Below are 25,614 nucleotides of genomic sequence, written 5' to 3' on the forward strand. Positions count from 1 at the left end.
GCGAAATTGTCTTTTTCGTTGTTTTTCTTTTTTAGTATTTGTATTGTTTGTCTACATGGGATTATGTCGTGGAGGGTCAGGATTGACTTTGACTAATGTTTGCCCCATTTATTTTTGGAGAAGAGCAGATGTACTAAATCCAATTCCTAACCTCAATCCTCAAATATCCTATCCTACACTACATAAACCGTGGAAGGCCGATGAACAGTGATTTGTACCGGCTATTTTGTAATTTGGTTCACATTTTTCCCCTTTGTTATCTTTTTCGAGCTGGAAGCTTCTTTGAGTCCTATTTTCCTTCGATTCATTTCCCCTTGTTGATTTTCTTTTGGACTATTTTGTCCTTTGTCCTGGGTATCCTGTTATTTACACATGCATTTTGGACATCCTGGTCTTTTTCATGCTTTGGGGGCCATGAGATAGCGTATGTTTCTCATCATTCTGTTCACCGCAAGATAACCATATTATCTTCAAGTAAAATCCATTTCTACACATATTTGCCTGCCGCCATTTTTGCTCTTGTTTTGAGCATCTATGAATTGAAGCAGCTCTTTGTGTAGATGTCATTGCCAGCATATAGTGCATGCATGCCGCGTGTATTTTGCGTGGATAATCAGCTGCATTGAGCTTATCTTTCGGTGTTATTCAGTTTGAGATTTGAGCCATCTTGTTTCATCTGCAGTAGATGTTAATGTCAGGTTTCTCCATTATCCATATTGTGGTCTATTGTTTATCGGTTTCAATTTCTTTTTTGAGCTATCTGTGTGCCTCTTCTGTTTGCGTTCCACTCCGTTTCTTAGCAACTCCACTCTTCTTGCATCAACGTCATTAATGTTATATATATTGCATGCATGCCGCGTGTATTTTGCATGGATTGCCAGCTATCTTCAGCTAATCTTTCATTCTTATTACATTAGACATTTGAGCCATCTTATCTCATCTGTACTCCTCGTTGATGTGAAGTTTCTCCATTATTCTCATTGCTTTTCTTTTTATCTTCTATTTTTTCTGTCTTTTGCAAAAACTATACAAATTTTCTGCGCTTTTGCTTCGTTTGCCTCTTGCGTTTTGTCTTCCTTTTTGTTACTGGTGAGTTACGATCTTAATTTATCTCTCCTTTGTCTCGCTTTTTTCTGTGTCCATGCTTCTTGCTTGTGATGAATTTTTCCATGCATGTTGTGTTCTGTATACATACGTTTTTCTTTCTCTCTTTTAACTACCTTTCAGAGTTGTCGCCCTTCTTTTTCTTTGTGATTTTTGAATAGCTGAACATTTTTTCCATTTCTCTGCTATGGTATTTTTATATCCTTCCACCTTTTACTTCTGCTCTTAGTTATTTTGCCATAAGGTACTTTAGCTTAAGAATTAATATTTTGCAGTTTTCCCTTCTGCAAGTACGTTTGCTCCTAATTTCTGTTTCTCTTTTTTCTTGAACCCTTATAATTCCCTGTGTTATTTATGATTTCCTGTATTTCTCTTTCTTTATGGCAAGAACGCTTTTTGCCATCAGAATTCCCTACAACTCCACCATCTTTCCTCAAAACCACCACCACAGACATCCCATCTTCAATCGAACAAGCTTCGTCGACTTCCACTCCAACATCAGCTTTATCTGTTGTGCCAGTCGATCAAAGCAGTGACAAAGGTCCCTCATCTTCAGTGAAGAGAAATCTTGAAGAAGAACTGGCAAAAACAACAAAACATGCAAAGCTCGATTAAACTCTGCAGTCAAAAGAAAAAATGACAAAGCTCCAAGAATCATCAACCCAAAAACAGCAACTAAGCATGAATTACTTTTGCTTCAGACAACGGATTGCTTTTGTTATTCTGGTGATGAGTTAGCACTTTTGACATTTTCAGCTCTATATATGTGTTTCTAATCACCAGAATATACTACTTTATGTAAATTACCTTGACATGTTTACAAATATCACCTACCTCTACTAAAATCGCTCCTATTACTGTATAATAGGGGCACCCCGCGTCAAACGCGGGGTCTCACCACCTAGTTCCAATCTACGCGCATTCAACCCTTAATTTTTAAGGAACTTCTTGGGTTCCTTAATTTATTTGTAATAGGGAGAGAGATAGGAACTCTACAGACCCTATTTCAAGATGCATCTTCTCCACAGTCACAGCAAAATTTGTTTGGATGCCTGTTTTCTGCCCTTTGTCACAATTTCTTGATTTGATGTTTGTACCACTCAGACCATAGTCCAATATAATTCAACATTTTTTACTGGAAAAGAAATGGGAAAGAACGCATATCAATGGATATATCTCCTTCACATTAAACAGGTTGCACCTTGGTTACAGATAATGAAGCTAACTGTCAATGAATATCTCAGAAAATCAAATTAAAACTCGCAAGTAAAACACTAAAGATGCTTTTTTTTTCTTGTAATTTATACTTGTTATTTCATGAGGAGCTGAAATATGCTTGCAGGCCAGTTTACTAATGAGTCTGAACATAGAGCTAGACCTGAAGTAAGTGCAACATTACTGAACAGAATGTCATCTCCATATTTACAGGCGAGATTGTATATCAAAATTGACTGCTACCACTAGTAGTACTACTACTTCTGTAAAGCACCTCCTTATTCTTGCAATTGTAGACCTCTCTAGTATTCACTACGATGCTGCTGAGTTTACAGGGCTCTGCATTTTCCAGCATCTGAACTACCATTTTCATTGAGGGTCTCAACACCGGAGTTCTTGAGGTGCAGTGAATTGCAATTTTCAGTACCTTGACAGCATCTTCTCTCAGAGCCTCTGAAATGCTCTTGTCCACCAGCTCAATTGTCCTGTGTTCGCTTCTCAGTTTGCTGTAAATCCAAGAAACTATGTCCTTATTGTCCCCAAACTCTGGTTCTACTGGTTTCTTTCCAGTTACCAATTCCATTAAAACCACCCCGAAGCTGTATACATCACTTTTCTCGTTAACGCTGCAGGCATAGGCATATTCTGCAACCAGAAAAATAAATGTAGATTACGGTAGTATTCTGTTACTTGCGATCATGCAATGTCCATCATGGTTGATTACGAGGACATCACAATCGTAAATTAGGTACATAATACGTAAGCTGAAAGCTAAAAGTTATCTGTAAACACGGAGCATCCAAAGCAATTAACAACTGAAAAGTGATGTTTGAGTCACCAACCTGGGGCAATATAGCCGGGTGTCCCTGCAATGACGTGCGTTGACTCCCTAGCATTAGGTTCATTGGCCTGCAAAATCTTGGCTAGTCCAAAATCTGCTATCTTAGGCTTGAGATCAGCATCCAACAAAATGTTGCTGGACTTTACATCTCGGTGTATGATTGGTCTATCACAGCCATGGTGCAGATACTCCAGTCCCTTAGCAGCCCCAAGCGCAATTTCATATCTTGCCATCCAATCCATCTTGATCCTCTGGCCTGTGTGCAACCTATCCCACAAGCTCCCATTAGGCAGGTATTCATAGACCAGCAAATTTGAGTCCTCAGTTGTGATGCTACAGTACAGTTTCACCACATTTACATGCCTCGCGGAGCTTAAAGTGGCAACCTCAGCATCGTATTCCTTTGATCTGCCCTTGCCCTTGCCCTTTGCCAGGATTGCTGCGGTGCTCCGGCAACTATTTCTGGAAACTGAATCTTGATTCCATATGTGCTTCACAGCCAACTGCATTCCACAGTGTAGGACGACTTTATAAACATTACCAGATCCACCTTTGCCAACTAAATTTTCGTGCTTAAGGGCCTTCAGAATTTGCTCTTCACTGAAGCTTAATACATAGAACAGCTTCATATCCCAAGAATCAGATCGCTTTACTGGAATTTCCCCATTTTTGTGTCTAAACCTCAAAAATAGGCAGCATGTTAGTGTCACAATCAAGACACAAGCAATGGCTATGAAGCAATATATCACTGTTTTAATCTTCCCGGACATGCCTGAATCTGATGAACAAAACCTGAAACTTCTAAGGCTTTCACTGCAGAGGCCAGAGTTTCCATCAAAGCTACCATTAAAAGCATCTATTGATAAAGAATCTGGGATGTGCCCAACCAACCTATTGTTTGACAAATCAAGAAGGTTTAGAGGTAGTGATGTAAAGCTCAGAGGAATCTCACCAACGAATTGGTTGTTTGAGAGATTTAGGAAGTTCAAGCTTGGAAGGGAACCGAGGCTAGCTGGAATATTCCCAGAAAATGAGTTGTGTGCCAGATTTATGTCATTGAGAGAAGCACAGGAACCCAATGAATCTGGAACAACACCAGAAAATGAGTTAAATTCCAAATGAAGATAACTCAATTTCTTCAAGTTGCCTATCGTTGCTGGAATTTCTTCAGACAACTTATTTGAGGTGATATCAATCTTAACCAATGAAGCAGCTTCCGATATTCTCTGAGGTAGTTCACCAGAGAACTGATTGTTGGCCAGGAGCAACTCTGCTAGAGACTTGGCATCACCGATACTTGGCGCAACAGGTCCCTCAAATTGATTCAAGTTGAGATCAATTATAGTTACCTTTGGCAGACCCCAAATTCCACTGGGAACTTCGCCTGAAAGTGAATTGTTGCTTACACGTAAACGAGTTAAAGATAGACAATTACCATAAGAGGCTGGTATTCCACCAGTGAATCCGTTCTGAAGCATCAAAAGTTTAGACAATTTGCCGCCCTTGCACATATCAGGTGGTATAGGACCGGTCAGAAAATTACCAGAAACATCAATGTAGAGAAACTCTGACCATGATCCGATCTTCTCAGGAAGAGGTCCCGTTAACTTGTTAGTGTAAAGTGAGAATTCTGTGAGGAACTTTAACTCTCCAAATTCTTGAGGAACCTCACCTGAAAACTGATTCTCAAAAAGTTGTAAAGATGCCAGTTGTGTTAAGGATCTTAGCTCTGAAAGATCGCCCTCGATATAGTTGGTTGAAACATCAAATTTTACAAGGTTAGTGAGATTTCCAAATCCCACTGGAATCTTTCCCGTGAGTCCATTAGTGTACAGCTCAAGTTGGTTAAGCTTGCTTAGTCTGGTAATCCCATTTGGGATGCTACCGACCAAGTTATTGTAGGATAGCTCAAGATTTTCGAGCAGCGTGAGATTCCCAATGCCATCTGGAATTTGGCCCTCAATGCTACAATTTGAGAGGTAAATCCAATACAACTTCTCCAGTTTTAGCAGTTCCAAAGGGAATGGACTCCTATCAAAATCATTGTCACCTAGGCTCAAAAAACCAAGACTGGTAAGATTTGCTAATGAGCTCCAAGGAAAAGAACCCGAAAATCCACAGTGGTTTAAGTTCAAGAGCTCCAATTTGGTTAAAGATGACAAATCAGGGACCTTTCCAGAAAAGTAGTTCATGCCTAAATCCAAATGCTGCAAGCTAGTGCAATTAGACAAGTGATCACTGATGCTTCCATACAAAAAGTTCGATCCCAGAGATATTTTCTCGAGTGATTCGAGGGAGCATATTAGATCAAAAGAAACAGGCCCTGACAAATTTTGCAAAGAAAGATTGATTTCTGTTACCTTGTGGTTGGAGTCACAAGTCACGCCAGTGAAGTTGCATGCTGAATTTTGCCAGGTCCATGTATCAAAAACAGGCGAATCTGCACTCCGGAGAGTTGATTTCAGCTGCATAAGTACTCCAACATCATCACTCTGGGATTTGGAGATCAGGAAAAGGAAAAGGGCGCATATCAAGTAAACATTTGAAGAAAACCAGCGCCGGAAAATGGAACATTCGGCCATCACGGCAGCTGGTAAACATTCACCAAGGAGGACTTCTGGTGACTGATGTGTTTGCCAGAGAATGTGGAAATATGACTCCTAAGAGACGTAACTGCACTGCTTGCATGTAGCAGCACAGCAAGGTTGGCTGGAAATTAATTGATGTGAGAAAGTCTTGAGTCAGCTTTCACACAGTCCCATACTGACGTGTCCACAAAATCTTTTGTTGACCCGAAATTTGGCTCACCGAATTAAGATTAATCAGTTCAATCACTCAATGTCAAGAGTGTCCAAAAAAAAAATGAAAAAGGTAAATCTAGTTGGTTTTGGCCAATGAGAAGAGAATTTAGCATAGTACAGAACGTAAGACAGAGGAGGGTGTGCAGAATGATCTTTCACTTCCAATTTTCACATTGGCTGGCGGTTCCCCACAGATTTATTTGTTGTTGCACTCAGTTTCCAGGATGCTCCCCCTACACTCTCTTTGCTCAATTCTGGTCTTCTACTTGCGTATGCTAAATAGGCGTTGTTAATCAACCAACTGATACTACTCAACAACCGCAAGGTGACAAGAGAAGAAGTTTCACTTGATATGTTTATTAGTTACTGATTATGCTATCTACAGCAAAGAACATGAAAGAACCTAATTTAGACGGTCGTTTGTACTTCCTACATGAATGGATGAACAAGGGCTTCATTAGCAGAAGGTTCCTTCATGTTCTTCTTATCTGTCAAAAAAAAAAAGAACAGAAAAGAAAGACAAGGCGCGACTCCATTTTGATTTTTCAGTGAAGTAGATACGATGAACTAGTTCAAGCATTATCTTCACCATTCAATGTGCTACTGTATCTCAAATTCGTTAGACCCTGCTCATGTTCTTTAAATTATCGGACGAGGACCCTCTGTGCATTAAGATTTTAGGGGAGCTGTGCAACTGTACATCAACCATCAGTAAGTCGCACAAAAAAATTGAATTGGGAAAATCATTCAATGATTTACTGCCACATTTGAAGAAAGAAATGATTGCCATTTTATTGTTGACGGATGCATTGAAAGAGAGATAAAGGACTAGAAAAGCTATAGTTTGACTCAGATTGAAACTGCTGCCTGGTTTTGTTTGATTCCACGACTAAAAGTTGTGGGCTTGCTAGAAGTTACCGGGAAGGATATAGGAATAATGTCATCAGTCATCATCAGGGTAGCGGGGTCGCTGAAAAATTGAGAGAAAGGACAAACAAAAGTGGAAATGTCGGGCCGTCGACTAGTGAAAATATGAAGCACGGCTCGGAAGCTAAGGACTAACGGCCGCCTACTTTGACTCTCTCTCTATCTGTCGCCTTTCAGTTTGCAGCTGCCACTTTCTGCCACTTATTTGCGTACTCACACGGCTCTATCACTCAAAAGTCAAATGAAAAAAAATAAAAAAGAAGTAGAAATCAAAGGAAAATGAAAGAAGAAACGCGAGAGAAATGATCCCAAGTTGGCTATGGAAATTCCCATCACCATTCACCAGGACAAGGGGTCGGTGGAAGAGTTGTGTATTTGGTTGATAATTAATTGAGAATGAACCAAAGAATTATATGCTGATATAAGTTGACTAATTGAGATGGTAAGAAATAATTATTGCCTGACTAAAGATCGTGCATTCAAAGATATATGAAATCACAGTCGATATGAGAATTAATTTGGTGGGCAAACTGCAAGAGCATTTATGGTTCGGAAGCAAATTGTAAGAACATTTATTGTTTCAGAAACATGTCCTAACTCGTGATGATAATCAAAATCGAATCGATTCAAACTTTTTATTAAAAGAAAAGAATTTTATGTACAATCATTAAAAAAAAAAAAGAAAAAAATTCAATTGAGTAAATTGCATGTGTTTAGATTTGGAGGAAATTCGAAATTCTAAACATGGCCCGGAACCAGAAGGAGGAGACCATAACAGGCACATAATTATTCGATTTATTGACGCATAATGACATACTTTTCTAGAAATCATGAACATCTTCCTTTCTTGAAAAAGTTGGATGGTAGTTTATTAGTAGTTTCTTTCCGTCCACAAGAAAAGAAGGGTGCAAATGTAATTGGGCATAATGATGGGGTCCGCCAGGGGAATTCTGTTAGGCTCAACTATAGCTCGCGGAAATAGAAAGACGATGTGACAATACTAGCCGCTCTGGCAAAAAAAACCTTTTCCCTTGTTGCTTCTTTTTCCCTTATTACCGTATGATGATGAATGCCTTTCTTTGAATTGGAATTTTAAAAAAGAAGGCAGGAAAGATGCACGAACCTCCGCAGCAGGGAAGCGATCTTATCATTTCCTGCCCCGATCATCTCATTGACTCTGAGATTTTGAAGAGGACATCGTAGAATATATGCCGTGAAATGGCACCTTCAAATTGACTTTTGCGTTTCCTCCTATTCTCAATTGTTTTAGATTTTATAAAATTTGATTATAAAAAATTAATTACAGAAAATAATTAGAATTAACAAAAAATTACCCTTTAGATAATTTTTAATTTTAGTTTTATTAGTCATTAAAAAATCTATAATAAAAATATATAAACAATCAACAATACCACAAAACTTGATTATTCAAAGTCAAAATTTATAATCAATTAAAATAATCAACTGAGAACAAACCCGTAAAAAAAAAGATGAAGCACAATTGCTTTCTTTTTTTTTTTTTTTTTCAGGGCAACGTCCAATAGTGAGACTCCTCATTTGCTATTGCATGTACAATAATTCACAATGCCCTTCAGGGTTCGGTTCCGTGGTTGTAGCTCAGTTGAGTGAGAGCCACGTCAAGGGATCGAGACCCCGGGTAAACTTGGTCGGTGATGTTGGGCAGCCTCTCCCGCCCCGCAGTTGGGATTAGTTGGGCCGTACGGTATTATCAGTCCATGGGTCCAGATACCCAACTGTATCGACAAAAAAAAAAAAAAAAGTACAATAATTCACAATACGCGTCCATGATTCATTGATATGTAACCTAATCTAAAAGGGAAAACAAAACTGTGATGCTCCATACTCTAATGCAAAAGGTACTTTTTGCAATAGTTTTGATTTCTTAATAATCTCCAATGAATTTTTTTTTTTGTTTTGGGCTGCCAAAAAAAGAAAATGACTTATCCTGTTGTGGTGGGTGAGTCTTTTAACAAAGGTAGCTGCGTACGCCAGGTTTCGAATCTGAGACCTGTTTAAACGGAACCAAACTGCTTACCACTTGACCCAATCCCGATCGGTTTCCAACCTTAGATCTATGAAACCACCTTTTTTATCCGAAACCACCGTGGATCTTTCGCCTGTACGTCTGTGAAACAAGAAAAGAAAACTAGGTCCAACGGGCAGTTCTTCCCTACGCCCCACCAAGGTCCAATTAGGAGTTTGTTTGTGGGCTTCTTCCAGATCAATGCCCGGCTTGCTCAAACATGGGCCTGGGAACACTATTGTCTTTTGCTAAAAATTTGAAACCACGTTCTTCAAATTCTTCCCTGTTAGTATTACCATTAGGGTCAAGAGTCTGGTATCTTTCACTTATAATTTATTCTTTCATGCCAAGGTTGAAATCCTGATATCTCTCACTTGTACTATATCTTCTTTCGTATCATCCAACCTATTCCTTTCCTTGCATGTAGAAATTTTTTTTTTAATAGTATAAGGAGAAGGGTTCGAATTCGAAATTTCTCGTTTACCCTCCTTTTTCCCTAATCACCCAACCCATCCCTCTCCTACCTACATAACTTAAAAGTCTTAAATTGCTATGGTTTTGCATTTGGTAAAAATTATCAACCACATAAATTTTATGAAGTGCTCCAATTAAGCTGGGTTGCCATTGCTAAAAAGTAGTTATCGAGTGTAGAACTTTACTAAAGACACAAAAAAATATAAAATAGGGATAATATAATAACATTAATGTCATTTTTATTTTTTAGGATCAACCAAGAAGAAAAAAAAGTTAAACCAATCAAAAACCAACATAGACAAATTTTTCTGAGCCACAAGGAATAGATGTGTGAAGATAAAGGCTTGGAAAAATCAATTCCACAAAAATTTAAAAAAGGAAAAAAGGAAAATTTCCAAAATTCGACGTCAGTTGTAGCTCTATTGCATCTATCCATCCGACTTTGTTTTTCTGGTTTAAATGCAGTAGTCACTCATAATCGCTAAATGAAACTTTCATACGAACTTAGACACACAAGGTAGCAAAAGCCAGTCCAACGCGAAGATGCAGCCTGCTGCGGAAGCCAGGCAACGTATTGCCAGACTATCAGCTCATCTTAATCCCACTAATTCCCAGGTCTGTTTTATCTTCAAAGATAGATCCCTTTATTTCTGTTGAGTGTTGATGATTATTCATTGATGCTCAGCAGCAGTTGTTAACTTGTGCATGTACTCCATTTTATGCTAGTTTTCCTGGATCTGATTCTTTTACTCGAATTCTGAAAGAACCATTTTCTTGCAAATTGTGCTTCAGTGGCTAAATGCGCACTTTACTTGTTTACTGCACGGGATGAGCTAATATTTTTTGTTTTATGTCTACTGAAAGATGGAGGTAAATACCATGTTGGAGCGGGTGGACTGCAGAGCAAAAGGTGGTTCTCCTGGATTCAAAGTGGCAATATTAGGTGCAGCTGGAGGGATTGGCCAACCTCTTGCAATGTTAATGAAGATGAATCCATTAGTCTCAGTTCTTCATCTCTATGATGTTGTCAATTGCCCTGGTGTCACGGCTGATATTAGCCACATGGACACTGGTGCTGTGGTACGTAACTTTCATGTATTACGTCATGAAAATTTTCCCTTGGCTTTAGAAGTTTAAAGAACAGTCTGTTATTTGGGTTGTAGGTGAGGGGCTTTCTTGGGCAACAGGAGCTTGAGGCTGCTCTTACAGGAATGGAGCTCATTATTATACCTGCCGGTGTTCCCAGGAAGCCTGGAATGACCAGGGATGATCTCTTCAATATTAATGCTGGAATTGTGAAGACACTGTGTGAAGGAATTGCAAAGTGCTGCCCCAATGCAATTGTGAACTTGATCAGCAATCCCGTGAACTCTACTGTCCCAATTGCTGCAGAAGTTTTCAAGAGGGCAGGCACTTATGATCCAAAGAAGCTTTTGGGAGTTACCATGCTTGATGTCGTCAGAGCTAATACTTTTGTGGTATCTATCTTCAGAAATTTACTATCTACTAATACCTCATTATTCATTGTTCATGTGCTTGAACTACTTGTCCATTTACTTTCCCTTTCAACGGTTTGCTTAAGTTAGGCTAATCATTCTTCAGCATATAAAATTATTAAGAGGTCTGTATTTGTTCAATTCTATTTGTGCCTAATGTTTATGTACTCAGTAAAATTTAAGGGGTTGCATATTTCTAAATATCTTTTGCATGTTGTTCTGCAATTTTGATAGTGCTGACGGATTTACTGCTCCTGTGAACATTATTACAGGCTGAAGTTTTGGGACTTGATCCTAGGGAAGTTGATGTTCCTGTTGTTGGTGGTCATGCTGGAGCAACAATTCTGCCTCTTCTTTCACAGGTTAGATATCAAACAATGCTCTATTTTAAACAGCAGAGAATTTTGTGTGGGACTAAAACTAGATTGAACAAGAAGCCACATTCGATGACATCCTGCAGGTTAAGCCTCCATGCTCATTTACACCAGATGAAACTGAATACCTGACAAAACGCATTCAAGATGGTGGAACAGAAGTTGTTCAGGTATAGAAATCACCTTTCACTGGAGGCATGGATTATATACTCCTGGACTGAATAACAAGACATTGATTGTGAATGTCCTTCTGCAGGCAAAGGCTGGGGCTGGCTCAGCAACTTTATCAATGGTTCGTTTTGAACTTATGCTGAAGTAACTAACAATTGCAATTAGTCCAAGAATGATTCTTGGATCTGTAGCATATTGAATCACTCACACAAAGACTTTGTTAACAGGCGTACGCTGCAGTCAAATATGCAGATGCATGCCTGCGTGGGCTTAGGGGTGATGCTGGTGTCGTAGAATGTGCTTTTGTAGCTTCTCAGGTTTTTATCCATACCTCTGTTCTGTACAGTATCTCCTCACATTTTCAGTCAGTTCCTCACACATCCCCTACCACTATCCCATAGGTCACGGAACTCCCTTTCTTTGCTACAAAGGTACGACTTGGTCGTACCGGAGCTGAAGAGGTCTATCAACTAGGACCCTTGAATGAGTATGAGAGGTATGATGCAATTAGGGGTGGGCATGGGTCGGGTACCCGCCCCTAACATGATTTGGCTGACCCGACCCTAATATATCGGATCAGCTATTTTGCGACCCTAACCCGCTCCTAATATTTTCGGGTACCCGAATAGCGGGTACCCGAAAAAAAGGGGCGGGTCATAGGGTACCCGCCCCTAAAAAAAACTATTTTTCAATAAAAAAAATTTATTTTCTACTTAATATCAACATGTTTTTCAATAAAAAAACATGTTTTTCCAATTAATATTGGTAGAGATATTATAATTAAAGTCCATACATCAACATTTTCACACATTTCATCCAATAATCAAATCGATCTCATAAATTTAGTACATATTAGAATATCTAATGGACAAAACGAAGTTTCATAATAATTTTGAGTACATCACCATTTTCACACATTTCATACTTCTACAACACAACAAACACAAGGATAATAAGTATTTGGTAACTTCCCCAAGGATATTATGGTACAAGACCGCATCTCAAATAAGTCAATTGTGAAATCAAGTTCGGAAAAGAATTGAATAGAACTAATTATTTTTGAAAAAAAATATAACCAAAATAATGTTAAAAATCTTCCCCAACTTCTTTACATCTTTGGAATAGACCTTATGGTATTAAGGTGATGAAAAAGAAAAATAAATTTCTTACACTAAATAAAAGAGACAAATTTAAGAGATATAATTGCAAATGAATGACACAAATATTTTAATTATCTAGCTAACAGAAAATTGAGACTCCAAACAAAAATCTTTGATTGAATTGATGCAAGATTTGCATGAAAGATCGATGGAGGTAGAATAAAAATAAAAAAGATGAAATGGATGAACAATTTTTATAACAGAGTTTCACAAATTTTTTTTTTCATTTTTTCATGTTTCACCGAGAATATTCACTTTCTAAAAAAAATGAGAAGAGTAGATCATATAGGATTAGAATATGAGGCTACGAGCCACTTCACTTGCACTTAGGATTAAAAATTACAAAATTATAAAATGATCCCTACTTTTTTAATATTTATAAAATATACCCTGCGGGTCGGGTACCCGCGGGTTTTTATTTTTCTGATCCGTATCCGTATCCGATTTTTCGGGTACCCGACCCTCATCTGCCCCGCTAAGAAAAATCGGATCGGGTATCCTATTTTTCGGATCGGATCGGATCGGATTCATCGGATTTTCGGATCGGCGGGTTTTTTTGCCCACCCCTAGATGCAATTCCTCTTTCAGTCATGGCATATGGTAGAAGAGTTGATACGTCAGATAATTCTAGTTATTTGCTGCTACTTCTTACAGGGTTGGACTGGAGAAAGCAAAGAAAGAGTTAGCAACGAGCATCCAAAAAGGGATTTCCTTCATAAAGAAATGAACAGTGAGCTTCATGACTACATTGAAATTGCTTGTAAAGCAGAGCACGCTTGGGTCATGGAAAGATATTCTGGAACCTAGTAGTTAGAGAGTCCTCGCGTTTTAACATTTGCTGGATAGGAAGTTAAGCGAGACAAGTGGAAGTCCTTTATGAAAGAACTTCATTCAGAAAAAGGAAAATTAACTTCATTCAGAAAGAACTTTATGAATATGTTTAGCAGCCAACATCATCTGCAGATCAGAAAAAGCTATGTAAAGTAAAAGTACTGCAGATGTTTGCGTTAATATATGAAGTAAAATCATAATCCGCTTTCAGCTCAAGATTTATTTATTTTTTTCCAATCATGTGTGGAGTTTCCCGTAAAAGCATTCTGTCGGAAAACTATTCTGGATTTTGGTAGTATAAATTCTGTCAACGGGAGAACAAAATGAAGTCATAGGAGTAAGTAGGTAAGGCAAAAAATCCAATGACAGATGAAAGATTACTCCAGAGCAGCACATGAAATAGTTAAAGGATATATCTTGATCATATTCACAAACTTTACACTATCAAGCCCTTTTGTTCTTCTTTAATGAGCTTTTACAGTATCTAATAGCCCTCAAGCAATGGTCTTCATTACTATTACGACCAAAGCCCCAGAATAAAAAAAGGAGAAAACTGAAGAAAAAGAGAAAAATTTCTTCTTTACACTCTCTCGATAAACTAGACACCTTAAACTCACAGGCTGAAAGGATTTTGAGGTGGGTGAACAACAGGAGTATTTGACATGGTCGTGTTGCCCATGAGCACATTTGGTGCCACAGCATCCTCCACAATAACTGGATTAACCTGCATAACTTTCTCTGGTACAATCTTGTCGCCATCCACCTTGGCCAACACTTCAAAATGCATTCTTACCGTCTCAGGTTTTGTCCTCCAGGCTGGAATATCTTCCCAATTTAACTGCTGATCTCCTTCTTTTAGTTTCTTCTCTACTCCAAAACCTATCTTGACAAATGTCTGAGCTGATATATCTGCCTTCAACAACTTAAAAGAACCCTTTTTATTTGCTTTGGGACCCAGTACAGAGGAGAGCAGCGACTCGAAGCCAAGCAAGTTTGGGTTTGACCCATTGATGGATGCAACAGGCCACAACGTAGAGAAATGATTAGGAGTAAGAAAGGCAGTAGCTTCTCCTTCCATATCAACTGTGGAGACAGCATCCACAACTTTCACTTTTGATGCTGATGATAGTTCCACAAGGCCAGGTGCAAGCCGCTTAAGCTTAAGCTTGTTAGTGGCAGAAGGTGTTGATGAGGTTGGGGATGTCAGCGATGTTGCACCAACTATGCGAAGGGAGAGCAGGGGGCTACCTTGAGTGCGAGAAGCATAACGTAGGCGTTCAGCAAGAGTTAGAAGACCTGAGGCAAAACTGTTACTTGTCCTATTTAAGGGAAGTGGAAGCTCAATTGGGTGACGCAGGCTGACAGATCTAGCACCCTTAACAGTGACCACAGCACCATCTGCCAATATCACTTTCTTCAGAACACCAGCATCGACATCATGCTGCATATCATCACCACAAGCAAATTAATCACATATGAAGCCAGATTAAACATAACAAGCAGCATAAACTGAAGATCCACACAATCATTCTTAATGATGGTAATGGATAATTGAACAAGAAGCAAAATGAAAACACATCGGTAATGTTTGTATAACACGTTTATGTGTATACAACACTATGAATTCATGAAACAAGTGATCTGAAAAAGATCAACCTAACAACTTCGAAGATGCTTCTCTAAATAGTTGAGGTAGTATGATACTCTGAAAGCAACAGATCCATAATAGGCAAGTTCTGTTTGTGCAGTAACATCATAGATACATAAACAGTCAAAACAAATGATATCAAGTAATGCTCGACCCGATACTTGGAGAGTTTTTATGCTCCAAAATAAGCAGCAGAGACCACTATTAAAGTGCAAAACATAGATTACTAATACACGTGTAATGTGCATAAGTAATGCTTCTAGGTTATAAAATAAATCTATTTTAGAAAATAAACTCTTTAGGCAACTCCTAATAGACAAAAGAGGCAGAAAATGCCTTTAAAAGATGCATCCATCGTCTCAGTCTAAACAACAAAGATAATTACCATAACCTTTTGTGTTCTTTAAAAATAAGCTATCCCAAAAAACAGTTAAAACTTAAAGACAAGTACAGGAGATTTTTCTCTTTAACTTCTGATTATCATAAAAGCAAACCATTCAACAAATGAGACTAACATTTCCAGATAATTAAAATCAAGCCACAAAGGAAATGAAACAAACACACGCCAGGCAATACATTAGAAACAGGTGCAGCTTCAACTTACCGGCAGTGAAATCCTCATGTCCTTGGCATCCTGAATCCAAATTTCCATGGGACCTGCCAACTGAAATGGAGCCAAGACGGGTATCTGATCATCCAACTTCTGCCTCTCCACCAAGCCATTTTTCACAGCATGATCAGCTCGAAATATAGGTAAATCTACATAATCCCATTTGTTTACATCCTCCAAAAGCTTAAAAGGAAGAACTTTATTATCAACCTCAATGTCAAATTCATAAGCCACAGATCTACCCACTTGTGCGTCCCTTAAATCGAACCCGGATATCGTAAAATCCTCAGCTTGAAATCCTAATCCCTTCACAATCGCATCCCTCAAATCCTAATCAGATAAACATTAAATCAAAATTAGAAACCAAATACTTAACGTACTTCTAATGTTACATTTCAGGAACAAAAGAGTCGGAAGAAAAAAATTACCAAAATTTTACCACAGCAAAACTCCAAAATTTTCCCTTTTCCCCCTTTTATTACCCGCCCCCCTCCTTTTTCCCCCAAACAAAAAAAACCCTTTTCTACCAAAATAAAACAGGGGCATAGCATCTCTGGAACAAGAGAGGTGAATGTAGACCAGGTTTTCTACCCAAACAAAAAATGAGAGAGAATGATAAATTATACTCCTTTAGTATCTTCTCATCCAGCTAATTTTCAGCTAACATCAAAGAAATCAATAATGCGAATTAAAGAGCAAATTATAGGGGAATCAACCGTAAGTCAACAGATAAAAATTTAGCTGAAAAGACTAATTCTCATCGGAAGTATCTTCTAGGGCCTATAATCTTAGCCAAATTGAAGATACTCAAAAAATAAATAAATAAAGGCCATAAATCAGCATAGGAAACATAAAAATAAAATCTTTTTCTTTCCTTTTTTTTCTAATGAACATAAAACTTACAGATATGGCTTTAGGGTAAGGAGGGTTGATGTCCTGGGTGGCGATCAAAGCCGCAGACAATGAAAATTGAATTGCGATCAAAGCCAAAGAAAGCCCAAGAATCCTCATTGATGGCAGCCGCAAACTCAAAGCCATTGCAAAAAATTATTACTTGGAAGCGCTGTTTGTTTGGTAAAGGATAAAACAGTTGTTTGGTTGATGCTGGAAGTATACGTCTCCTCTATTTGGTTGGGAATTTGGGGGTAAATTAGGTGAAAGTCTGGGTTTTAACTTTTTAAGCTGTAGCTGTTGGAGGAGGAATGAGGGACGGAGGAGTACTTTACTTGCGTTTGCGGTGGGAATTTGTGGAGAGGACGATGGATGACGTGGAGGGTTTTAGCCAATGGGAGGGAGGGGAATGATGCGGCTGCTTTTATAGCATTGGAAAGATGACGTGGACGTTTGCTGTGATGGGCTCTTCTTCTTTTTTTTTCCTTTTTAATTTTTGAGAAGGCCCAGTCTTGTCCGCGTTTGCAGCAAAAATTCGAGGAGAGTACGGTATTGTCGTCCGCAGCGGCGCAGCAGGGCAAAAGCGACGTCGCGTGGAGATGATTTACGGACAAAACAATAGTTTTGGCTTTGGCGTCGCCCGGGCTCGAACCGGAGACCTTCAGTGTGTTAGACTGACGTGATAACCAACTACACCACGACACCAGATGCTATGGTCGATAACATTATCTTTTTAAATTCACAAAAACGTAATTGCTATTACGTTATATATTAATGGACCGTCGACAGACCAAAACATTAAGAGAAATTTGCCAAATTGGTCCCTCATATTTGCAAAAAAATTTTTTTAGTCCCTAACATTTAAAATTAACCACAATAGTCCCTTAGATATAAAAAAGTCTGCCCAATTGGTCCCAAAAGTCATTTTCGCTCACTTTTCCAGCCAAAAAGCACACACCTCTCTTACATATCTATAATTTCAAGGGTAAATATGAAAACACACTTTGTTTTCTCTTAAGAAACACAACCACCTTCAAATGCATAAATATAAACCGGATTAAACAAGGAAAATTTTAACCTCTTTATTCTTCAATATTATGTCGACAATAATGCAGGTGATAAAGGTGCAAAAATTATATTGCTTTTATCTTATATGTTTCATTTTCTCTTTAGGCTGTAGTTGAACTCTTGTTCAACACAGTTAGCAAAATGGACATCCAAAAAACAAGCAAAGCAGCCCAAAGCAAATTTTTTTCCGAACTCTTCTTTCTTGCTTAGCTTCTAATCAATTGATAGCTTTTAATAAGTTAGATATTATTGACACTAATCTACTACATATTGGATGATCATACCACTTAACATCGCAACCAACATGATTCACTAAAAGTGCAAGAACACTACATAGTAAGAACTGATTTTCATTCCATATTAACAACCAATTTTTTCCAAGCAACTAAAATGAAATATGCTCAAACTTACTCCACAGTTTGGGCAACCATAGAATCTCCTTTTCAGATTTGCAGGTTTCCAAGAAGTCATAATCATTGACTCTTTGCTACAATGACATCAATCATTGTTTACTTCCATTGTATTTTTCAATGGGTGAGTTTTTTAAATGCCTTGTCTTGCTTTTCTTCTACTACTTGTAGGTGACTGAAATTTTCTTCTTTAGTTTGGGGTTTGGTGGCTTACAATTAGGGTTTTGGTAGTTGAAAAAACTGAGAGTATGAGGAAGAAAGGGTTTAGTGGTTTACATTTTATTCTTTTTTTTTTAGAAAAAAAGGGGAAACAAATTGTGTTTCTATTTTTGCTCTTGAAATTGTGGGCATATAAGAGAGGCACACATTTTTTTTGGCAGAAAAGTGAGCAAAAATGAGTTTTGAGATCAATTGGACGGACTTTTTTTTTTTAATATTTGAGGGACTATTGTCGTTGATTTTAAATGTAAGTGATTAAAAAGTTTTTTTTTTCTAAAAATGTGAGGGATGAATTTGGCAAATTTGCCAAACAATAACATCTAATTTCTTAGTTTAATTATATGTATTTTTATACTATATAAGAATGAGTTGTGGTAAAAAAGGAGATTTGAATTTCAATCGTATGGATAGGGGCATTTTTGAAATATGGAATGATGTGGAGTTTATTTTTAACTTTGGGTACCAGTGATGGTGGCATGTTTTTTAGTATGTTTATGAAAATCTTCTCATATTTGTACATTTAAAACATTTATTTATGAAGACATTTGGGTAGTTTTGGAATGTGAAATTATTTTATAATCATTTTTGCATCAGGTACAAGGCATACAAGCTTATGTATTGGTGTAATTACTTAAATAGTTTTAACGTAATCTTACTGCTTGAGGATATTCAATTGCCTAAAACATATTCAATTGTCTTTGCCATTTACATCTCAATTAAATTGAAGAAAACGTGGGTATATTAATGAATTAATGCCTCAATATCAGTTATGGTTGTTCGAATGTCTTCTCTTCCACATTCTTCAATTTTTTTGTCATTTCGACTTCCGAGATTGAGCTATTTTTGCTACCTTTATACTCTGCATTTCAAAATGGTTTTCAAACAAAATTATTCTTTGTGGTTTAGCTTGAGGTGACTTTTATTCCTTAATTTTATTATTTATGTAGGTGGTTTTGGTAGTGTGTAGCGTCAGATGATTGCTTCTATCGCAAAATTTGAAATTTTGGTTGCGTAATTTAATTGAAATATTATGAATTTTTCACAAATTTGGTTGGTCTATATAATTTGAATGGTGTGGTAATGATGTAATAAATTTGAAGCAACCGCAAGAAAAAGTTTTTCAGAGGGGTATCTAGAATAAGATAAGCCAAAAAAGCATCTTATTGGTTCAATTATGATATGTTTTTTGCTGCATGTAGTAAATGATTCATATATGGAATTCATTTTGATAGTAATTTGATAGTGAATTATTGTGAATTGGTAGGTTACATGGTATACTACTAATTTGAGTTTGAATTATTTAGCCACTGATGAACTAATAGAATAAACATCTTCTAAAACATTTATATTGGCAGGGTTTTACATATACCTTCTAATTAAGCAAAGGTAATAGAAATAGTTCGATATCCTTAAGCAGTGATGAATTTGTAGAAATTCCTTCGAACAAACAACTTCAATGAGTGCTTTCTTATACAAATAAACAAAACTAAAATTGCTACAAAAACTAAAAAGATGAACCAAAAAAATGCGAAACAGAACCTCAGACTATACAAGAATGAATGTGGCTTTGAATTTTAATCTCAAGAGCAAACATATAACTAATGAAATTACTTGTAATCCATGAAATATAAATGAATAATAATATGAAGAAAAGGAAACTTAAATGATTTTTTCATAAATGCTATAATCCTTATTGATCAACAGATTAACATTTTAACCCCAAGAACAGACATATAGCTAATGAAATTACCTATAGTATGTGACATGCAAATTGAATAATAATGTAAATAAAGGGAGACTTAAGAAGCCATTACAGACAATCTATTATTGAAACATATGCTATGAAATAGTATCGTTTAGTATTATGTCACACTATTATTTTCATTTACTTACTCTCCTACCAACTTAAATACTTTCAAAATTCCACAAAATAACAACACAACCATCAACAAACAACTACCTTAAAATCTTTTTTAATCACAAGTACCTTAAAATCTTTTTTAATCACAAGCACCAAACACTCGCACACTCCTTCCCTAGTGTTACGAAACCAGAACCAGTTTTTTGTTACCAAAAGATCAACCGATCTTTCATATTCCAAATGATCTGATCAGCCCTCCTCCTACGGCACAGGGAATATCCGGTCTTGATTTACTTCCAGCAGAAACTCGAAAACGTGATCATAAATGAAATCATCTTTTTGTTTTTTTGCTGCTTGAATGATCCCCTCTTATTATTTGGATGCCCCAACCTCCTACTCCAATTAATACTGCTGCTGCTAAAAAAGCTGCGAGAGATTAAGGAATTTTGACACAGCTTTTGCTAAAATACCAAGGACTGAAGAAATGGACCTATGAAATACGAAGGTGCTCTTGCATTTACCACTGCCGTTGCTTTTTATCTTTCATTGTACCTTGATTACGCTTCAACCCTTATTTTATTCTACCCCTTCAAGATTAGGCATTTAAACATTCCAAATTCTATTCTCATTTAATTTTTTTCAAGCCTTTTTGTTTAAATCCAGCGAGGCACTGATCATGCTCAATTATAGTCTCATCTAGTTGTCAAGCCCTTTAACTTTCATCTATACTTTAATAAGGATTAGAAAGTGTAAACACTATCACTATTAGATGTATCATAATTAATCTAAATTTGAATCTACAATTCAAATTTTGCATTGTGTATCATTCATCCATCCAATAGCGAAAGCGTAAACACTATCAGAAGGTTAATTCAGACAATTTCAATACGGAAGAAAGAATCTCAATCGCGGAATTTTCCACAAAACCAAACGCAAGTCAATATTTTTAGGTATGTTTGTTTTGTATGACATATGTAATAGCATGCGGAGTTACTTCTCTTTTGCTCTTCCGAAAAAACGAGAGTAAATTTCATTCAAAATTCCCTAAGATATCTTTGAGACGTGGTTAAGTGAAAGGTTCTTCCGCAGTTCCATTGCATCCCCGGGGATAAGTAAAAACAAATCAGAGGCAGTATAATAAGTAGATGGTATCATGAGATAGAGCCGTCTGAGCTAGTAATCAACATACTCAGACAACAATCCTTCGTGACAAATTGGAGCTGTCGAAGTCTAATAACAGGTGCCGGCGCAATATATATGACTTTTGTCTGTTTCATTTCTTCTTCGAACCATCACTCATTTTGTTTAAGCATTGCGCCGTACGTTCCTTGCAAATTGTTTAATGTGACACTGGAAAAAAGGAATAAACTTTAATTTCTTATAGAAATTTATATTGAATCAAATCGTAGAAGATCTTTTATTTTATGAGGATGGACTTTAGGTCGTGAAATTCTTTATTCCAACTAAACTGAATGCGATTGCAGAGAAGAAGAAGATGATAATGACGCCTTGTTCGACTTACTTGATGGCCTCCATTGATTTGCACATCTTATCTTTCTCAGTACCAAAATGATTTGAGCAAGCAAGAAAGGGGAAGGAATCTCACGAACTCTCACGATCATTTTTGTCATTTCTTACAGGGAAATGGGGTGGAATTTTTAAATTGAAAGGAAGATCCGCAATCTTTGGTGGGACAGGGTTTGCTTTGCTTAAACCTCGATTAATTAGTTACTTTGAGTTAATTAATCTCAAGTAAAAGACCACGTGATCATATTTGTTTTTCTTAAGATGAAAGTTAGCACAGAACCAGGCTTAATCACGTGTTATGCCTGGCGGCAACAGGAAGTAGTCAAAAGTCGCCCACGTTTATGGACTCGTTTTAATTTCCATTGGGGCAAAATTCAGAGGGACCGCACTCTTGCGGCCGTCTCTTCTCCATCTTTGAAAGCTAAAGATGACAACTTTTTTAAGTCTTGCTCGCCAGATGTCCTCTTTTATCTGGATCTTGTTGCCCAATTTCCAGGCAGCTGAGCTAAACTGGTTACTTTAAACATTCAATGGCAATCTGTGGCTGACTTGTTGCAACCCTAATTAATTTATCACCCTTTCTATATGATGGATATTTCAAAAAGAAGATCAGAAAATTTGCAAAAGTTGAAAACCTGTCAATTTTGTCTCATTCCCAATGTCATGGAAAACAAAGGTCAAATATTTCAGCTAACGGCTCAATGAGGGAAAACTCGAAAGTAAAAACTTTGATCATTTATTGTAGTGCATAATTAGAGTGGATGCATACATACAAGTCCAAACGAGAATAGATGGGAAAGAGACCTCAAGAACCATTTCCAATGGAGGCCTCTAAAACACTTGACCAAATACCTTAAATTGATACGGAAGCCTGACTATCCATCCACCCCAAAAAAGTACTAAAACCCTTTACCCCTTACAAGCACTCGGTTTGGTTGAATTTTCAAACCACCCCAAGTTGAAAAAAAAAAAAAAGGAAAGGCCAAATTGAGCCATGTGGTCATCTTTACAACAGGAGGATGAGTAGCATGGTCCACACAAGTGAGCCATGAAAAAATATGGTACGTGGAAAAAACCCTCCTTCAAAAATGAACCTCACAGCAAACAAGCTAGCTTCCAGGTTGATATATGGTCAAATTTGAAAGGGTGAAGAACTTCCAGGCTTCTGCAAAAACAAAGACGTAAAACTAGACTTCGTAACTAAGCAGATTATTAATTCCAAGTTATATTGGTACTTGTGTCCAACAGGACCCCGTCTTTCACATGAACTTTTTGAGGGCTGAGCGTAAATGTTTCACGAGATCCTTAATTGGCATGGCGAATTCTTCCTCCATCTGCAACAAATGAAGATATCTATTCAATGGATTTGACTAATTGAACTGACCAATCTTCCAATCATCGCGCAAAAGAATTCCTGTATGCTTCTAACTCATGCGCATATTTACGAGTCGGTGACATAGCAATGGCGTACCTTAGCTGTAACGGTAATGTCAAGAGTTGAGCCTCCAAATGTCATGGCACTGTTGTTGATGACCGATAGAGGCAGTTTCTCAATTTCAGCTATGGTTTTCTCCTGAATTCCTTTTCTTTTCTCACAGTGAACCCTAATTAGGACTTCTTTGTTGCAAAATTTTGCTTCTACTTCCGGTAGGGGCTCATCACAAAAGTTTTCATCTGAGGAAGAATCCTCATGACCATCATCACAAAGTGTGTACTTACTAACATACACCACTCTTTCCATTGAATTCTCTCTTGCTTCCTCCTCAAGGGTTTTTACTTTCTCTTGGAGCTGTTTCAAGTACTTTATAGCATCTCCCAGAACAGAAGCCTTGTCCATCTGATGATAGCATACGCATAAAACAATTGTATCACTAGGTAATGCAGTCAAGAAAATCAGGTACATGATAAAGTTCACAATCTTAGTTAAGGAAGGGTTGTTGGCATGAATGATATATGAAACCAAATAATAGTACCTTTTTAAGTCCAGGCACTAGAGCAGATAAAGCTATGAATCTTTGGCTGAGCTTTTCACGGCGCTTCCTCTCAGCCATGATGTGATCTTGAGCTTGAGTTAGCCTAGCATTTGTGCTAACCCTTTTAGCTCCTTGAGAAGCCTTGAACACGTAATTTTGGTTTTGATCGTATGAACCATGGGAAACTATCATGTCAGGGGAAAAGCTCATAGTAACAGAAGACATGGTTTCCTCCTTAGGTTTCACCGTGGCAACTTGATCACTGTAAATTGAAGAATTGACCACATGAAAGTTGGCATTTGATAAATGATCACTGTTGGAGGAGCTCCAGCTGCTAGTCTTTTGCTGCTTCATCGGCCTATTAGCATCATTTGGAGACATTTCCATGGAGTGTTTCTGGCTGAAGATGGGTTGAGAAGAATGCATGTGTAGATTATCATGGTATGGGGCAGCCATGGACGATATTGTGCTAAGCTCGTCCAGAGAACTCATGGACCAGTGATTGCTAAAACCATGGTCCATTCCCTATAAAACAAAACAACATCAAAATCTTGAAATCCTCCTGAAATTAATAGGATACAGAAAAGATAATTAATCCTATTGATCATTATGCAAAATTGTCTTACCAATTCTGCTAAACTTCTGAAGTTATAGATTTCCATAACCTAGCTGGAGATTCCCTGAAAGATATCAAAGAATAGTCAAAGATTAACAAATCATCCAACTAACCAATGAAAGATGATTTATTGAGAGGTATGGTAAGAGGGATCGGAGGGGAGTTCTTTCATACCCTTGAATAGAACAGACAGCGGAGTGTCTTTTCCAAATCCCAAGCTCCAGTTTAGGATAGTTTGCTTCCGATTTTATAGGTCTAGGAAGGAACACAATTGGCATGTTCTGTTTCCTCACGGGTTAACTAATCACTAATCAGTGCTGTGATGTGAACTGGCCATGGACCTTTGAACAATTGACAAGTAAACAACGATGCAATAATGTAAAATAGTAGTACTTAACAACACATTTACAAAGAATAAACCTCGGTAGGTAGTAGCTTTTTAAGTTGGTAAAAATAGTAGGACTATTACTAGATTTAATTATTATTGTTGTTTTGGTTATGGGATATTTGGTCTTCTTTTCTTCCCCAGCTATCCGTTGAAATTGTTGAGGTTGGCAGTGGAAAAGCTCTGCCAAGGCCGGGGCCTAGCTGTCCTTTTGGCGCCTGCAGCAACTGCCTACCCATAAATAATGTCTTCCCCCAGTGTGTCACAATCGCATAATCATCCTCCACATTTCGCGGAAAGACGATAACCATCTCTTGCCATATCACTGCTCTAGCTCTTCGTTCCATCCAACGAAGAATGGAGTACCGACGAGCAGCCAACAATATATATTCTAGTAAATGCTGCAATTAATAATTGGTCGGTTTAGTCCTTACTTTTCAATTTCATATCAGAAATTGTTTTCTGCTCGATCGGCTGTTTAAGTAGGATGGATAGATTTGTCTCGGCATCATCATGCTACGTACAAAATTAATCTTTGATCATTGGAACCATCAATTACTATAAACTACTAAGTCGAGCATTTCAAACCACCAAGCAACTAGTAACAAACGTAAAACTGGAGAAGATGAGATCATTGATGATTTGCAAGCTGCATGCAAAAGCAGCTATTTCTCTTTTCGGTAACAAGCAAAATTAAGAAGCACCGCACGTCGAAATTATCACGATCGCTTCTAGGAATAGCAGGGGAAGAAAAAAAGAGGGGAAAATAAACTGGGGCCAAGCCAAAACTGGTAAATTACTGAAGTCTCATTCCCAAAACAATTTAGTATTACAAAGGAAAAATTGGACCCATCAGCTGAATGTACTGCGCATAGTTTGGTCGGCAGATGATATCTCCATATCAATTAATTCAACGTGCACGTCCCCATCCTCCATACGATTTTGTAGGATTTGTACTAATAAGTGTG

The 25,614-nt window shown here is 37.6% G+C and overlaps 4 protein-coding genes, 1 long non-coding RNA gene and 1 other non-coding gene across 7 annotated transcripts; 2 read left to right on the forward strand and 4 right to left on the reverse strand.

The window, feature by feature from the left end:
- The first annotated feature begins 110 nt into the window (after window positions 1–110).
- Window positions 111–2,157, forward strand: LOC140035159 (uncharacterized). The gene is made up of 2 exons (XR_011839114.1): window positions 111–1,089; window positions 1,493–2,157. It is a non-coding gene; the product is annotated as an uncharacterized lncRNA (long non-coding RNA).
- Window positions 2,158–2,371: 214 nt separating this feature from the next.
- On the reverse strand, window positions 2,372–6,098 carry LOC113726543 (receptor-like protein kinase 7). Its single transcript, XM_072074945.1, has 2 exons — window positions 3,162–6,098; window positions 2,372–2,964 (listed from the first exon to the last, which is right to left on the reverse strand). The coding sequence occupies exons 1-2, from the start codon at window positions 5,740–5,742 to the stop codon at window positions 2,546–2,548; spliced, it is 3,000 nt and encodes a 999-aa protein (XP_071931046.1). The 5' UTR covers window positions 5,743–6,098; the 3' UTR covers window positions 2,372–2,545.
- A 3,762-nt stretch (window positions 6,099–9,860) lies between these two features.
- LOC113726544 (malate dehydrogenase, glyoxysomal-like) lies at window positions 9,861–13,654 on the forward strand. 2 transcript variants are annotated; one of them, XM_027250321.2, is made up of 9 exons: window positions 9,861–10,021; window positions 10,271–10,486; window positions 10,570–10,884; window positions 11,175–11,264; window positions 11,363–11,446; window positions 11,533–11,568; window positions 11,675–11,764; window positions 11,849–11,943; window positions 13,262–13,654. In XM_027250321.2, the coding sequence occupies exons 1-9, from the start codon at window positions 9,950–9,952 to the stop codon at window positions 13,332–13,334; spliced, it is 1,071 nt and encodes a 356-aa protein (XP_027106122.1). In that variant the 5' UTR covers window positions 9,861–9,949; the 3' UTR covers window positions 13,335–13,654. The 2 variants fall into 2 exon arrangements, with proteins under 2 accessions (XP_027106122.1, XP_027106123.1); XM_027250322.2 differs by lacking the exon at window positions 11,849–11,943.
- A 184-nt stretch (window positions 13,655–13,838) lies between these two features.
- On the reverse strand, window positions 13,839–16,874 carry LOC113726545 (protein TUNICAMYCIN INDUCED 1). The gene is made up of 3 exons (XM_027250323.2): window positions 16,600–16,874; window positions 15,691–16,026; window positions 13,839–14,879 (listed from the first exon to the last, which is right to left on the reverse strand). The coding sequence occupies exons 1-3, from the start codon at window positions 16,732–16,734 to the stop codon at window positions 14,052–14,054; spliced, it is 1,299 nt and encodes a 432-aa protein (XP_027106124.1). The 5' UTR covers window positions 16,735–16,874; the 3' UTR covers window positions 13,839–14,051.
- Window positions 16,875–17,218: 344 nt separating this feature from the next.
- On the reverse strand, window positions 17,219–17,292 carry TRNAV-AAC (transfer RNA valine (anticodon AAC)). The gene has a single exon. It is a non-coding gene; the product is annotated as a tRNA-Val (tRNA).
- A 5,082-nt stretch (window positions 17,293–22,374) lies between these two features.
- On the reverse strand, window positions 22,375–24,539 carry LOC113726546 (transcription factor bHLH25). The gene is made up of 5 exons (XM_027250324.2): window positions 24,436–24,539; window positions 24,272–24,325; window positions 23,646–24,170; window positions 23,144–23,509; window positions 22,375–23,006 (listed from the first exon to the last, which is right to left on the reverse strand). The coding sequence occupies exons 2-5, from the start codon at window positions 24,305–24,307 to the stop codon at window positions 22,932–22,934; spliced, it is 1,002 nt and encodes a 333-aa protein (XP_027106125.1). The 5' UTR covers window positions 24,308–24,325; window positions 24,436–24,539; the 3' UTR covers window positions 22,375–22,931.
- Window positions 24,540–25,614: the final 1,075 nt, after the last annotated feature.

The sequence above is a fragment of the Coffea arabica genome, chromosome 2c, assembly GCF_036785885.1.
Source record: "Coffea arabica cultivar ET-39 chromosome 2c, Coffea Arabica ET-39 HiFi, whole genome shotgun sequence".
NCBI lineage: Eukaryota > Viridiplantae > Streptophyta > Magnoliopsida > Gentianales > Rubiaceae > Coffea > Coffea arabica.

Excerpts from the sequence above, each read along its gene's own strand:
- LOC113726543 (XM_072074945.1), bottom strand. The coding sequence starts at position 5,742 with ATGGCCGAATGTTCCATTTTCCGGCGCTGGTTTTCTTCAAATGTTTAC. Across the intron at positions 2,965-3,161 it reads ACCCGGCTATATTGCCCCAG|AATATGCCTATGCCTGCAGC; the intron begins GTTGGTGACTCA and ends TTCTGGTTGCAG.
- LOC113726544 (XM_027250321.2), top strand. The coding sequence starts at position 9,950 with ATGCAGCCTGCTGCGGAAGCCAGGCAACGTATTGCCAGACTATCAGCT. Across the intron at positions 10,022-10,270 it reads TTAATCCCACTAATTCCCAG|ATGGAGGTAAATACCATGTT; the intron begins GTCTGTTTTATC and ends GTCTACTGAAAG. Across the intron at positions 10,885-11,174 it reads TCAGAGCTAATACTTTTGTG|GCTGAAGTTTTGGGACTTGA; the intron begins GTATCTATCTTC and ends ACATTATTACAG.
- LOC113726545 (XM_027250323.2), bottom strand. The coding sequence starts at position 16,734 with ATGGCTTTGAGTTTGCGGCTGCCATCAATGAGGATTCTTGGGCTTTCT. Across the intron at positions 16,027-16,599 it reads CTTACCCTAAAGCCATATCT|GATTTGAGGGATGCGATTGT; the intron begins GTAAGTTTTATG and ends TTATCTGATTAG. Across the intron at positions 14,880-15,690 it reads ACATGAGGATTTCACTGCCG|CATGATGTCGATGCTGGTGT; the intron begins GTAAGTTGAAGC and ends GATGATATGCAG.
- LOC113726546 (XM_027250324.2), bottom strand. The coding sequence starts at position 24,307 with ATGGAAATCTATAACTTCAGAAGTTTAGCAGAATTG. Across the intron at positions 23,510-23,645 it reads TAGTGCCTGGACTTAAAAAG|ATGGACAAGGCTTCTGTTCT; the intron begins GTACTATTATTT and ends TGCTATCATCAG. Across the intron at positions 23,007-23,143 it reads ACATTACCGTTACAGCTAAG|ATGGAGGAAGAATTCGCCAT; the intron begins GTACGCCATTGC and ends CATTTGTTGCAG.